General features: G+C 41.8%; 2 protein-coding genes across 4 annotated transcripts in view; one reads left to right on the top strand and one right to left on the bottom strand.

Annotated features, from left to right (window-relative positions):
• The window catches only part of CEP43 (centrosomal protein 43), a 54,093-nt gene extending 41,851 nt beyond the window's left edge, over positions 1-12,242 (bottom strand). Inside the window, exons 1-3 of one of the 3 annotated variants that reach the window (XM_061624369.1) lie at positions 11,917-12,242; positions 3,078-3,131; positions 1,327-1,381 (exon numbers count right to left, since the gene is read on the bottom strand). In XM_061624369.1, the coding sequence (XP_061480353.1) occupies positions 1,327-1,381; positions 3,078-3,131; positions 11,917-12,003 (196 nt within the window). In that variant the 5' untranslated portion in view covers positions 12,004-12,242. The remainder of the gene's footprint in view (positions 1-1,326; positions 1,382-3,077; positions 3,132-11,916) is intronic. The other 2 variants (XM_061624367.1, XM_061624368.1) reach the window with 2 other exon arrangements.
• Positions 11,728-13,607, top strand: part of RNASET2 (ribonuclease T2) — a 69,983-nt gene continuing 68,103 nt past the window's right edge. The window contains exon 1 of the mRNA XM_061624373.1: positions 11,728-12,155. The gene's annotated coding sequence lies outside the window, so the exon portion shown is untranslated. The remainder of the gene's footprint in view (positions 12,156-13,607) is intronic.

Raw genomic sequence — 13,607 nt, 5'->3', positions numbered from 1 at the left:
TGGGGGAATTAGGGATTCAGCCCATCGGCCAGATCCAGTTCTCCTGTTTTACATCTTCTAGAAAACAAAGTCTTGTTTGAGGGGAATAGAAAAAAACACATTAATTCCAAGTTACACTAGGCTTAAAAGCCCAACAATTATTGATTAACAGTTCAACTCAGCACATCTCAAAGGGAAATATCAATTTGGAATGCATTTCTTCAAAGGGAGGTGGAGTGGAAAATATCTTTGAAAACTTGATAGACTCTACTTTTAATGTATGAAATGCAAGCTTCTTTCTACTGAAGTCAGTGAGGACTGACGTTTAACTGTAAGGCTATGGTCTTCACTTGATAGTTTGGGTTTTATCATTAACAAAGGAATTATGAAGTCTTTTTAATTTTTTAAGCTGTTTACAACCTTTGGGTTCTTCCTCACCTCACAACAATCCTGAGATAGATTACTATTCCTATTTTACATATGGAGAAACAAGAGTGATTTGTCCAAGAACATACAGAACACATATATTTTCCAGGTCCAAGTACAGCTCCGGATCCATGTACAAACTGTCATTTAGTTTCTGTTTCTCCAGTGTTGCCATCTGAAGGCTTGACATGAGCAAAATCTTTACATTTATGCTTGCAGTCAACCAAAATATATCAAAGGTTGGATTTTGCAAATTCTGTCAGTCAAATGCTGACAAGATGGAATTTGAACTAAATTAAGTTAGATGATGCAGAGTTGACAGAATTTGTTAGGAACTAAAGGAGAAGCCCTTTATAAGGGGAGAAAGGTCAAGAGAATGATGGAAGGGATATTCAAGCTGAAAGGTCAGAGGTATTAAGAAAGCATGGTTAAGATTATAGCATTGTTTCATCTTTTGGAGAAACTTCCTTTTCTACCTACACACTGTAAATAATGCAATGGTACCATGAAGCCACCAGTCCATTCTTGCAAGGGCAGGGGTTGGAAGATTCTAGCATAAGGATAAAGGGGAGGGGGAAATAATTTGTCTGATTATCGGAGGACTGGCTACCCCCCTTTGCTGAAGGTGTACTTTTGATTGTAGTGAGTCAGCTTTGAACTGTAATTATATCTCCTGTTGTGACAGAAGCATTGTTGCCAATTGTTTTGAAGTGTTGTATGGCAGCCTCATGACCATTGCTTTGCTTTGCATTTAATTAAAATTGAGTGTTATATTTCCCCCTCTGTGGTCTAGATTTCTGTTCCTACTCACATGGTTGAAGAACTGTGGTAAATGTCCACACTGATCTGTATCAGCACTTACACATTAATTGTGTGATATATAGATATGTGGTATCTTTAATGAACACACATAAAGCTTACCATCTTTTGTGTTTAAAAATTTTTTCAAGCTTTCATTTACCAGAGGTGTTTTGTTCTGTCAAAAAAAAAAGGAGAGAAGATCAGTTAAAGATTTCACTGCACTGCAAAGCAATGCAAATGTTCAGGTTGCAATAGAAAAAGGCAGATAACTATTTATTCTTCTGCTTAGCCTATGCATGATTATGCTTAAGTCACGCCTATATCATACACTACCAGAATTTGGCAGTGTTCAAGTGTGAATATCAATAGCAAGCTGATCTGGGTGTTCTATTTTTTGTGCAATAGTTCCCAACAATCTGAAAACATAGTTTTGAAAGCAAGGTGGGTCTCCACACAGAGGCAAGCAGGAGTATCTTTTTATTATTGACTAATTCCTCACCTACTTCAGTTAGTGAAATACAACGGGAGGGGGGTTAATGGTGCTGAGATCTAGGGAAATAACACCCTGTTTTTCTGGAACATTTGGTTTCCATCACCTTCTTTCAATTTGCAACAGTAACCCCAAAGTTGGGATAAGAGTCCAGACCTCAGGCAACACTGGCTACCTTAGGAGACAGAAATAGTTGTTAAATATAGGGATACTCAAAGAAGATTCAAGAACCGGTACTGTAATGCACCACAACTTGCACCAAAGCGAAGATATAGGTGCAACTTACACTAAAATAACCCTTTGGGGAGCAATGAGCCAGAGGAGATTGATTGGGTGGATCCAGTTAATGCCTTGTTGTGAGAAAATGTGGTGTTGACTGCACTGAAGAAGGCAGTGATGCACCTCCTTGTCAAAAGACCCTCCCTGGACTCTAAAAATGTTAACAACTATCACCCAGTTCTGAATATCTCTTTTTCAGGCAAGGTGCTCAAGACAGTGGTGGCTGCTCAGCTGCAGGTATGCTTGGAAGAAGCTGATTATGCTGACCCATTTCAATCTCGCTACAGGCCTGGATGTGGCATTGAAACAGCTATGATCACCCTGGGTGATGACCTCTATTGGTAGCGGGACGGAATGAGTGCAACCCTGATGGTTCCCCTTGATCTGTGTGCAGCTTTGATACCATTGCCTATGGTATCGTCCTGGACCAGCTTTTTGGACTGGGAGTCAGAGGCACAGAAACACAGAGATTCTGCTCCTACATGAAGGGTGGCTTGAGATTAGCAATGGGGGGGGACACACCTGTTTGACTTCCAAGCACTTATGCTGTGAGGTCCCATAGGGTTCTTTTATATTCTCCCATGATCTCTGACATTAGATGAAGCCGCCTGGAGCAGTCATCAAGAGATTTGGGACAAGATGTCATCAATATGCAGATCACACCCAGCTCTATTTCTCCTTGACATCAACATCAAGTGAAACTGTGATGGCGTCTGACCAATGTCTGGAGGCTATTTCATCAGCTATGGCCATTTCTGAACAGGAACAGGCCTTTACGGCCTTAGTACCCTGACTCTGGAATACACCCCCCCCGAACGTTTGACTGGCACCAACGCTATCCATCTTTTAGCATCAGCTGAAAACTGTTCTTTTCCTCCAGGCCTTAGAGCAATGAGATCTTTTGATCTATGCAGTATTATATAGATAGGTGGATTTTTTTCTAATGAAGTTCTAAGAGTGAACTGTATTAATTGTATATTTTGTTTTTATATTTTGGTTTAAGTATTGTAAATGTTGTAACCTGCCCAGGATACAAATGGTATATGCAAATAAATACAAATTAAATAACTGAAATCAAAATTTCATTATTTTGCCTCCTTACCTCTACTTTTTCTTGCTCTTCCAATGCTAAAAATACAGCTGCTCGCAATTCTGCCTGTAACAGAGAGCCAGCATTTGTACAAGCTTACACCATTTTGCAACTATATATTTAAAAAACTAGACACCAAGGCACACCACACACAGAAGTGCCCAATTTATCATTATACAGGTAGCTTTCATTCTTATATTTTTCCATTCTCTATCTCTGCAATAGGTCATAGGAGGGAAATGAACATAATAAGCACTGGTGATGATATGTTTGTTACTTTTGTGTGTAATGTTTGAGGAACCCCAAGTGTCTAAATCCCACTCTCCCAAAAATAAAGGAGCAGATACTAGCAAAATAGGTTCTTAGATAAAACACACTGAAAACATTATCAATAATTATATTACTATTACTGAGGAACACATTAACAGTCCTGTGTAATTACTGTGTGCATCAAACAGCAATACTATTTGGGTTTGTTCACACAGAAGTATGGTTGGGGATACAATACCCTATCTATTAAACTACTACCACAGGGAACTACATAGTAGCACTTAACCATGTCAATGATACTTCAAATGTTCAAGTCAATCTGCAATACACACAGAAGGGTCAAATCTAGTGCAGTGACTCCCAACCTTTATGAGTATGGGACCCCCCTGGTAAGCTCAAAAAATGTCATGCCCCTCCATGCTAATTGCCATTTTTGTCTCTGTTAATTGAAAAAATGATGCATGGCAAAATCACATCTCCAAATATCCCTTTCCATAAAAAGCTCCTTGCAGACAGGGAGGTGTTGCTTTCTTTTCTTAATGCAAAGATCCAATCAAATTGGTATCCTCCCCCACAGTCTGAAGATGTACAGTCCTGTCTCCCAACACCAATGGGTTATAGTGTTGGACTAATAACCAGGTTCAAATCCCCACTCGGCCATGAAGCCCATTGGGTGACCTTGGGCCAGACACAGTATCTCAACCTGACCTATCTCACAGGGTCTATGGAAGGATCAAATGGAAAGGGAGGGGGAACCATGTGCACCACTTAGAGCAACTTGGAGGAAAGGTGGAATATAAATGCAGTAATAATTAAATGAATAAATACATTTCTGATGCAATACCAGAATCCCAGGCTCAGCCAACCTGCTGAGTTTTTTTTAATTTTAATTTTAAAAATAATAATAATCAAGAGGCAGCAATGTGTTGGTGGTGGGGATGCTCGATTGTGCACTGCAGACAAGGTGCACAGATTGAGGAGGGGGGGTAGTGATTTTAGGCCTTGGATGATAATCAGAACTGATGACTTGCTTAGAGTGCACTTGGGGAATGAAAGCGAAGCAGAAGACAAATCAGTGCACGCACACACACACAAACACACCTGCCCCTCCTGCAAGCATCTGCAGGCATGCATGAATTCAGGCACGTGGGAGGGAATCCCTCAACTGCTGCAGCGTCTTGGAGAGAGAGATTGGGGGGAGCAAAATGCAGGTGGAAGAAAAGAGAGACGCTGGCACACACACTTATCCTTGGAGATGGGGAGTGAGCAAGTCTTGCATTTCCTCACTGTTTCTTGGCTCTGTCTGGGCTGAAGGTGAGATCTGGGCAGCCTCGCAAATAAGAATAATTTTTAAAACAAGGTGGCAGTGAAGAAGGAGCCAAGAAAGGCAGGCAGGCATGCTGCCAGGAAGGAAGGAGGAAAACAGCCTTTCCTTGCAGCCTTGCTTATTTTTGATTCATGAAAAGCCCTCTCCTCTTGTTCTGAGTAAGGGCATCATCAGCAGTGGCAGTGTGAGGAGACGGGAGTCGGTGACAGTAATTCCCTCTTCTTCCTGGTAGCTCTGCCTTCAGCCTCCTTTGGTGTCTGCCATGCATTTTATAAGCAGATGCCTGCCCTCAGTGCACCCAGGGCTGTGGAGTTGGAGGTGGAGTCGGAAGCAATTTTGGGTGGAGTCGGAAGAAATGTACCGACTCCGACTTCAAAATAAATTTTGATTGACAAATTTTAAAAAATATAAATTCAAAATGTCAAAGAAGCTTCCCATGAAGTCAGCTGCAGTTGAGCATTTCACCATAACTCAAGATGGAAAACATTTTGTGTGTCAGTGTATGACACAGGACCCAGATGAAGACAAATGCTGTGATGCCAAGATCAGCGCATATTCAGGCAGCGATAAAAATGCTCCCATGAGAGCTTCCAATTTAAAAAGACATTTACAGCCCTTTCCAGGGCTGTGGAGTTGGAAGCAATTTTGGGTGGAGTCAGAGTCGGACAGTAGAAAAATAGAGGAGTCGGAGTCGAAGGTTTGGCGTACCGACTCCACAGCCCTGAGTGCACCTGAAACACACTCTGCCGCTTCAGCAAAAGTCCTCCCCTCTTGTTTGGAGCAAGGGGGAGGTGTCATCTGCAGCGGCAGTGGGGAGCAGACAGCATCTAGGGAGGGAAGACTTTTTAAAATAAATAAATAGTTTCTTTACTGTTCATGGCCCTCCCCAGATTACTTCACAGCCCCCAAGTTGGGAACTACTGGTCTAGTGTATTATGTAAGGAAAATAGAACGGGAATACTTCAGTGGATAAGGACTCTCTATTTACTTACCTCTTGCCCACTGTACAAAGAGACCAGTTTAGAACTTGTAGTTTGGGGTTTTTTAGTCATGGGATTGGTTTCTTTCTTCAGGCTCTTTCTGTTAGGATCTTATTTTCTACTGTCTGCTACATTCTCATCCATGGTCAATCATTTAAATTCCGCATCCCTTCTCTCCTGTTTTTCTATCCCATCTATGAATATTCTTTTCATCTCTGTCCTCTCTACACAGCAAATCCCCAAACTTTTAAAGAATGACTGAAATACCTCATGCTGCCCACATCCTCTCCTTAACAACACCCATTGTCTGCTCCCCGCCCAATTAAAAAAAACCCATCATTCCCAGGAGGTATTCAACTAAACTCCCCTTTATGTTTCTATTCACTGGAATCTGGTGCAGCCTGGTAATTGAATTACATAGCCATTATTTTTAAGTGAGGCCCTCCCAATCTAACTGGCTGCAGCAGAAGTTGGGGAAGCTAAACAGGACGTAAAAGCCAAACATGCTTGTCCAGAAAGAGCCTGACTCTATGAGAACATGGAAAGACCCAGTTGACAAAGTATCTCAACTTCAGTGACAAAGCATCAGGTAAATAGTTAAGCACACCAGTTAGTTATGCACCTCTGCGAGTTGAGAAAATAGGGCAAAAAAGCCAAGTTAACTCTGCTCCCCTTTATCTTTTATAACTCAACATTTGAAGTGAAAAGCCCAACTAGCCCAAGCCCACCAAACAAAAACACTTATGAAGGTAGAAAGCCATGCACATTCCAGTTACAACTGTGCCCTAGAACCAATTGTCAGATCTGACCCTGGACTTAATTCTTAATGATGGCCAGGACTTGATGTGAAATGCAAGTATTGCTTAACCAACTAGAAACAATGACCACAGTGCTATTAAAGTCAATGTTTATGTAATAATGTGCATTGTAAGTGGACGATTGCCAAGGAGGTCCAAAGCAATCAGATTTGACTTCAAAAGATGAAACGTCTAAAAAATGAGGGACTGGTAAAAATGAGTTAAAAGGGCAACTCAAAAAGGTCAAGTATCTTGATAGCTTGGGATTATTCAAAACTACATTAATAGAAGCTTAGCTAGATCAGGAGAAGTATTCACAAGTCCAAGATGATGCCAGTGTGGTTAAATAAGCAGAGTTTAAAAAGCTATTGGAAGCAGGAAGGCTTCCTTCAGAAGATGGACATCTTGCTCAAATGAGCACACCTACACAAACACACAAAAATGAAAGCAGGCAATTCATGATACAAAACAAACGAAATTAATTTGAGGTACATATTGCTAAAAACATTAAGACTAACAGTAGTAATTATTTAAATACATCAAAAGCAGGAAACTGGATAAAGGAGATGGTTGAGCCCTTTGATGAGAAGGGAGGTAAAGGTGTGCTAGAACACTGTTCTTCAGCCTTGGGTCCCCAGATGTGGGACTACAACTCCCCAAATCCCCAGACAGCAAGGTCAATTGTCAGGGATGATGGGAGTTGTAGTCCATCAACATCTGGGGACCCAAGGTTGAAGAACACTGTATTACCAAATGAGAAGTAGAGATTGCAGTGATTATGAGTGAATTCTTTGTATCTACAGCAAAAAAGGCATGGCAGGTACCTCTGACTGAACTGACTTTTTCAGTGAGTCTGCAGAATTCAGGCAAAGAGTGGTGACATGATATCAACTTCTAGTAACATACTGACACATTGAAAATCACTGCATCCAGACCTCAAATATGAAACAGCTGATCTTCCTTTAAAAAAAAGCAGAGGGGGAGAGCAATTTGTCCCTATTATCAGCCAGGAAATTGGAAAGGGAAACTGGATATAACACCAATGTTTAACAAGGGATCCAGAGAGGACCCAGGGAATTAAGGGCAGTCTGATCTGCATCTATTCCAGGTAGAAAGCATTATTAAAACTAAAATTCTTAACTACATAGAAGAACAAGTTTTGCTGAAGAAAAATCAATGTGGCTTCTGCAAAGTAAGTTCTCTCTCACTAACAGAGCAATCCTAACTCTGTCTGGCCAGCAGTGGGGCTTGATGGACTGGTGTAGCCACAGCCACATCCATACCCCACTGCTTATGCTGGTCAGGGCGGAAGGCAGGTAAAACCCCTGCTCTAAGCTACATCAGTGTGCAGCTGATGTAGGAATTGGGCCTGGATTGAGCCCGCCGACCACAGCAGGACCAGCTAAGGATTCAGTGGATGATGAGCCAGCGCAGCCACTCCCCCAGAACACTCTATTTTGGGGTTTTCAATAAGGTACAGCAAGTTAGAATCCACCAGCCGCTGGAACAGGGAGTTCTTCACTAGAGGACTGACACTGGCATCACTGCACAGACAGAAGTGAGCAGAGCAGTTTTGGGCTGGGCAGAGGGATACCTCCACTCCAGCCAACTACTCCGTCTGCCCCACCCCAGGGCATGGTAGATAGGGGTTCAGATTACAGCCTTACAGTTTTTCGTTAATGGACAGAATAAGCATACAGATAGGAATTATACAGTAGACACTGGCCTGGTTCACACATAACACAAAGCCATTACAAACAAAAAGGAAGCTGGTGCACACACTGCTCCCCCCATTACTCCCTATGCCACACAGAAGAAACCAAAGAGCCCTGGCTTAGCATCACATGCAAGCTAGAGTCTGTAATCCCCCCTCCAAACAAACCACAAGCACTAGTCCACATGTAATGCTAACCAAGAGCTACAGTTTGTTTCCTCTCCTGCATGGCACAGGGGGAAGGGTTGTTGTCGTCATCATGTGCCTTCAAGTCGATTATGACTTATGGTTACCCTATGAATAAAGGACCTCCAATAGCATCTGTCATGCCACCCTGTTTAAGTTCAGGTCAGCGGCTTCCTTTATGGAATCAATCCATCTCTTGTTTGCCCTTCCTCTTTTTCTACTCCCTTTTGTTTTTCCCAGCATTATTGTCTTATCTAGTGAATCATGTCTTCTCATGATGTGTCCAAACTATGATAACCCCAGTTTCATCATTTTAGCTTCTAATGATAGTTCTGGTTTAATTTGTTCTAACACCCAACTATTTGTCTTTTTCGCAGTCCATGGTATGCACAAAGCTCTCCTCCAACACCACATTTCAAATAAGTTAATTTTTCTCTTACCCGCTTTTTTCTCTATCCACCTTTCACATCCATACATAGAGACTGGAAATACCATGGTCTGAATGATCCTGACTTTGGTGTTCAGTGATACATCTTTGCATTTGAGGACCTTTTCTAGTTATCTCATAGCGGCCCTCCCCAGTTCTAGCCTTCTTCTGATTTCTTTACTATTGTCTGGTTTGGTTAATGACTGTGCCACGGTACTGATAATCTTTGACAAGTTCAATGTCCTCATGGTCAACTTTAAAGTTGCATAAATCTTCTGTTGTCATTACTTTAGTCTTCTTGACGTTCAGCTGTAGTCCTGCTTTTGTGCTTTCCTCTTTAACTTTCATCTGCATTCGTTTCAAATCATTACTTGTTTTTGCTTCTGGTACGGTATTGTCTGCATATCTTAAATTATTGATATTTCTCCCTCCAATTTTCACACCTCCTTCATCTTGGTCCAATCCTGCTTTCTGTATGATATATTCTGTATATAGATTAAACAAGTAGGGTGATAAAATACATCCCTGTCTCACACCCTTTCCGATTGGGAACCAATCGGTTTCTCCATATTCTGTCCTTGCAGTAGCCTCTTGTCCAGAGTATAGATTGCACATGAGGACAATCAGATGCTGTGGCACCCCCATTTCTTTTAAAGCATTCCATAGTTTTTCATGATCTACACAGTCAAAGGCTTGGCTGTAAATCTATAAAGCACAGGGTGGTTTTCTTCTGAAATTCCTTGGTCCGTTCCATTATCCAATATATGTTTGTGATACAATCTCTGGTGTGTCTTCCCTTTCTAAATCCAGCTTGGACGTCTGGCATTTCTCGCTCCATATATGGTAAGAGCCTTTGTTGTAGAATCTTGAGCATTACTTTACTTGCATGGGATATTAAGGCAATAGTTCAATAATTACTGCATTCTCTGGGATCCCCTTTCTTTGGAACTGGGTTGTATATTGAGCTCTTCCAGTATGTGGGCCATTGTTTAGTTTTCCATATTGGTTGACAAATTTTTGTCAAGATTTGGACAGATTCAGTCTCAGTAGCTTGTAGCAACTCAATTGGTATGCTATCTGTTCCTGGTGATTTGTTTCTTTGAAGTGTTTTAAATGAACCTTTCACCTCACATTCTAAAATTTCTGGTTCTTCATCATATGGTTCCTCCATGAATGAATCTGTCATCCTCTCTCTTATAGAGTTCTTCAGTGCGTTGCTTCCATCTTCCTTTTATTTCATCTTGGTCAGTCAGTGTGTCACCATCAGGGCTGTGGAGTCGGAAGCAATTTTGGGTGGAGTCGGAGTTGGAGTCGGTAGAAATGAACCAACTCCGACTCCTTCATGAATGGCAAATGTATATTAACTAGTAATAACAAATTTACTGTAGTAAAATGGTAGCACAAGGCATTTCATCACCACCACGTGAATTCAGAGCTTGGAAAAGTTACTTTTTAAAACTACAACTCCCATCAGCCCCACGGATTGGGCTCGTGGGAGTTGTAGTTCAAAAAAGTAACTTTTCCAAGCTCTGGATTCACGTGGTGGTGATGAAATGCCTTGTGCTACCATTTTACTACAGTAAATTTGTTATTACTAGTTAATATACATTTGCCATTTATGAAGGAGTCGGACAGTAGAAAAATAGAGGAGTCGAAGGTCTGGCGTACCGACTCCACAGCCCATGCTGAGCACAGGGGGAAGGGAGTGGGCTAAAATAAGCAGCACACACTACCACACTGCTCATTGGTGATAAGCTATGGTCTGTTTTAGACCATGGCTTTGCATATGTGTAAACCAGGCCATTCTGCACTTAGACTTTCAAAAAGCTTTTGACAAAGTCCTTCGCCAAAGGTTCCCAAGTAAACTTAGTAGACATGGGGACAAGGGGACTGGAAGCAGAAAGCAAGGGTGGAAACTGACAGTTCTCATAATGGAGGGATGCAAGAAGAGGAGTCCCCCAAAGGGCTGTATTTGAACCAGTGCTTTTTAACTTGTTCATACATTATCTAGAGTTGGGACAGCAGCAAGGTGGTCAACTTTACTGACAACAATTTATTCAGGGTGGAAAACAGAATTGCAAGGAGCTGCCAAAGGATGTCTCCAAAATGGGTGAATCCGCAATAAAATGGCAAAGGTATTGACTGTAAGCATGTGTAAAGTAACTCACAATGGGGCAAAATCTGAACTGGCAGTAACTAACCAGTAAAGGGATCTTGGGGTTGTGATGGATAGCTCAATGAAAACATTGACGTACTGTTTAGCAGCTGTAGAACAAAAAATGGTGAATCCCCTACTAGGGATCATTTGGAAAGGAATCAAAAATAAAACTGCCAAATCACAATGCCTTGTTACAAATCTATGGTATGGCCACACTTGTAATACTTTGTAAAGTTCTGGTTGCCACATCACAGTTTAACAAAATGGGAGCATGGAGGGAAATGAGAGGTTTATAAAATTATGCATGTTCTTAAGAAAGTTTAAAGAAAAGTTAACTCCCTTTCTTATAACACTAGAACCCAGATCATTCAAGCTTAATGGTGGGAGATTCAGGACAAACACACACACACACACATTTGTTTCCACACAATGTACCAACAGCCACCAATTTAAATGGCTTTAAAAGAGGATTAGACAACTCTATGGAAGATACAGCTATCAGTAGCAGGTAGTCAGAACAGCTACATGCTACTTTGAGGATCAGAATTAGTATGCCTCTCGATACCAGCTGCTGAGGAGCAACAACATAAAAAGGCTATGGCTCTCACGTCCTGAGAAACTTATAGGCTTTCCAGAAACATCTGGTTGGCCACTGTAGGACAGGCCTTTGCTCCGATCCTGGCGCTCTCCCCTTATGTACTTATGACCATCAACCCTCTATTGCCCCTGGAAGTTCTACGCATGCGCCGTGAAGCGAATGCAGCGCGTGACATTTATACCTAGCCCGCATTGTCCAAAGGGCGGGAGTGACAGTTGGAGTTTGTTAGTGCCATTGGAGTTGACTCGCTTTCTCGCGAGGGCCGCGGAACTAACACCTCTACACCACACACCTCTCCTGGGGTCACGTGAGCATACAGCACACCTTTCTGAGGATTCTTTCTTCGCTTCACAAACACTATCTCTCCCCTCTCAACCCCGCGCGCACTCCTCACCTTGATTTTATTAAGCACCCCACTAGACTCAAGCGTCTGCACGAGGAGATCCCTCAGCTCCGTGTCTTCCTCCGTCGCTGTCGCCATCTTGTTTCTCCCTTGACAACCGCCTAAACTGAACTAGCAACGAACCAAGCCCCGCAGATTCGTTGCTCGAGGACAAGGAAGGGCTCTTCCTGGGAAAGAGGAGGAGCGCGTGAACGATCGACATCACTGCCGTTAGCCACCATTTGAAGAAGGTAGAGTGAGGACTGCCCGATGAGCCGCGCGTCGAATGTGCGAATACGAACGGGCTACTTCGTATCCGGCTCGGCGATTGGCTGGAGAGTGCAAGAGGCGGGAGGTTTAGAAGGGGACGATCTTTCATTTAGATGGGGCTGTCTCGTTAAAACTTAACGAGGTTGAAGCGCAGTCCTAATCCTGGCTGTTTGCACTCCATACATGTAAAACGCATGGCTTCCCCAAATAATCCTAGAAACTGTAGTTTACCCCTAATACAGCTACAATTTCCAGCGCCCTTAACAAACAAAGGATTGGGGAGGGGGGATGTGTTTTAAATGTTATTAGCAGTAAGTCCTATTGAATTCAATGGGGCATACTCCCAGGTAAGTGGGGTTACGAATATAGCCTCAATCTCATCCCCGAATGGGAGCCCAAGGTAAGCTGCTCAATTTTCTGAAGAAGTGGAACATACTTGTGATAATGCTAAATAATAATATCCAGAAAAAAAAATTAAAAGTCTGCAAAGACTCTTCAGTTGTTTCCAGAGGTCTTTACAAAGAGTTGGGGTTCAGTACAATTTGCTCCTCTCCTGTTCATTTCATCCTTCATTCAAGCTATATTGTAGAATAGGCATTGCACTGCAGTTTTCATAAGGAACTGATAAAGTGAGGTGCCACACAGAAGTGGGAAAAGCAGAGATCTTGCTATTCTCTGAGGTGTCACTCTTGGAGCTTCAGGCTTTATGGATCTCACTCTGGATGAAATCTAAGTTCCCACATCTTATGCTTTTGAGGAATGTTTGAACCAGCTGTTAATGGACTATTGTCCAATATAGGTTCCTTACTGCAAGTGTAGATAAAGGATGTATAGGAGAAAGAAAGTAATGGCAGAAGTGGAAACTGCAGAAATATTAAACTCCAAAACAATGAACTCTTGCAATCTGATTCAATGTATGTGTATTTGGAAGTTAATTCCATATAATTTAATTGGACTTACTTTCAAGTAAGTAAGCTTAGAATTCCCAGTTTTCAATGTCTATTTTGAACCACTAGGCATCATTTAATTTGATTTTTAAATGTTATTAAATGTACTTATAAAGCATTTATCTTCCAGCCCTAAAATTATTTAATCAGATGTAAGTCTTATTTGCTGTACCCAGTTTTACTCTTACACAGAGCAGACCCACTGAAATTAATGGACATGATTATTGTAGGTCCACTATTTTCAGTGGGTGTGCTTTGGATATTAGTTGGATACAACCCATAGACTCTAGGTGTACTTGGGTCTATAGCCATAAGTGTTGTAAATGCATTTGGTCTATTTAATAGGATCAAGTAGTTGTCTTCAAAAATTATTTAGCCTGTAGACCTATGCTTATCTGTGTGATGCACAGGACTGGCGGTATTTCTGATTCCTGCATCTGTTGTACTAATGATGTTTAAACCACAAGAAGGTCCAAGCAAATAAAG

This window comes from Rhineura floridana, chromosome 4 (assembly GCF_030035675.1).
Source record: "Rhineura floridana isolate rRhiFlo1 chromosome 4, rRhiFlo1.hap2, whole genome shotgun sequence".
In the NCBI taxonomy this organism is placed as follows: domain Eukaryota; kingdom Metazoa; phylum Chordata; class Lepidosauria; order Squamata; family Rhineuridae; genus Rhineura; species Rhineura floridana.
This window is presented reverse-complemented; position numbering and strand designations above follow the sequence as displayed.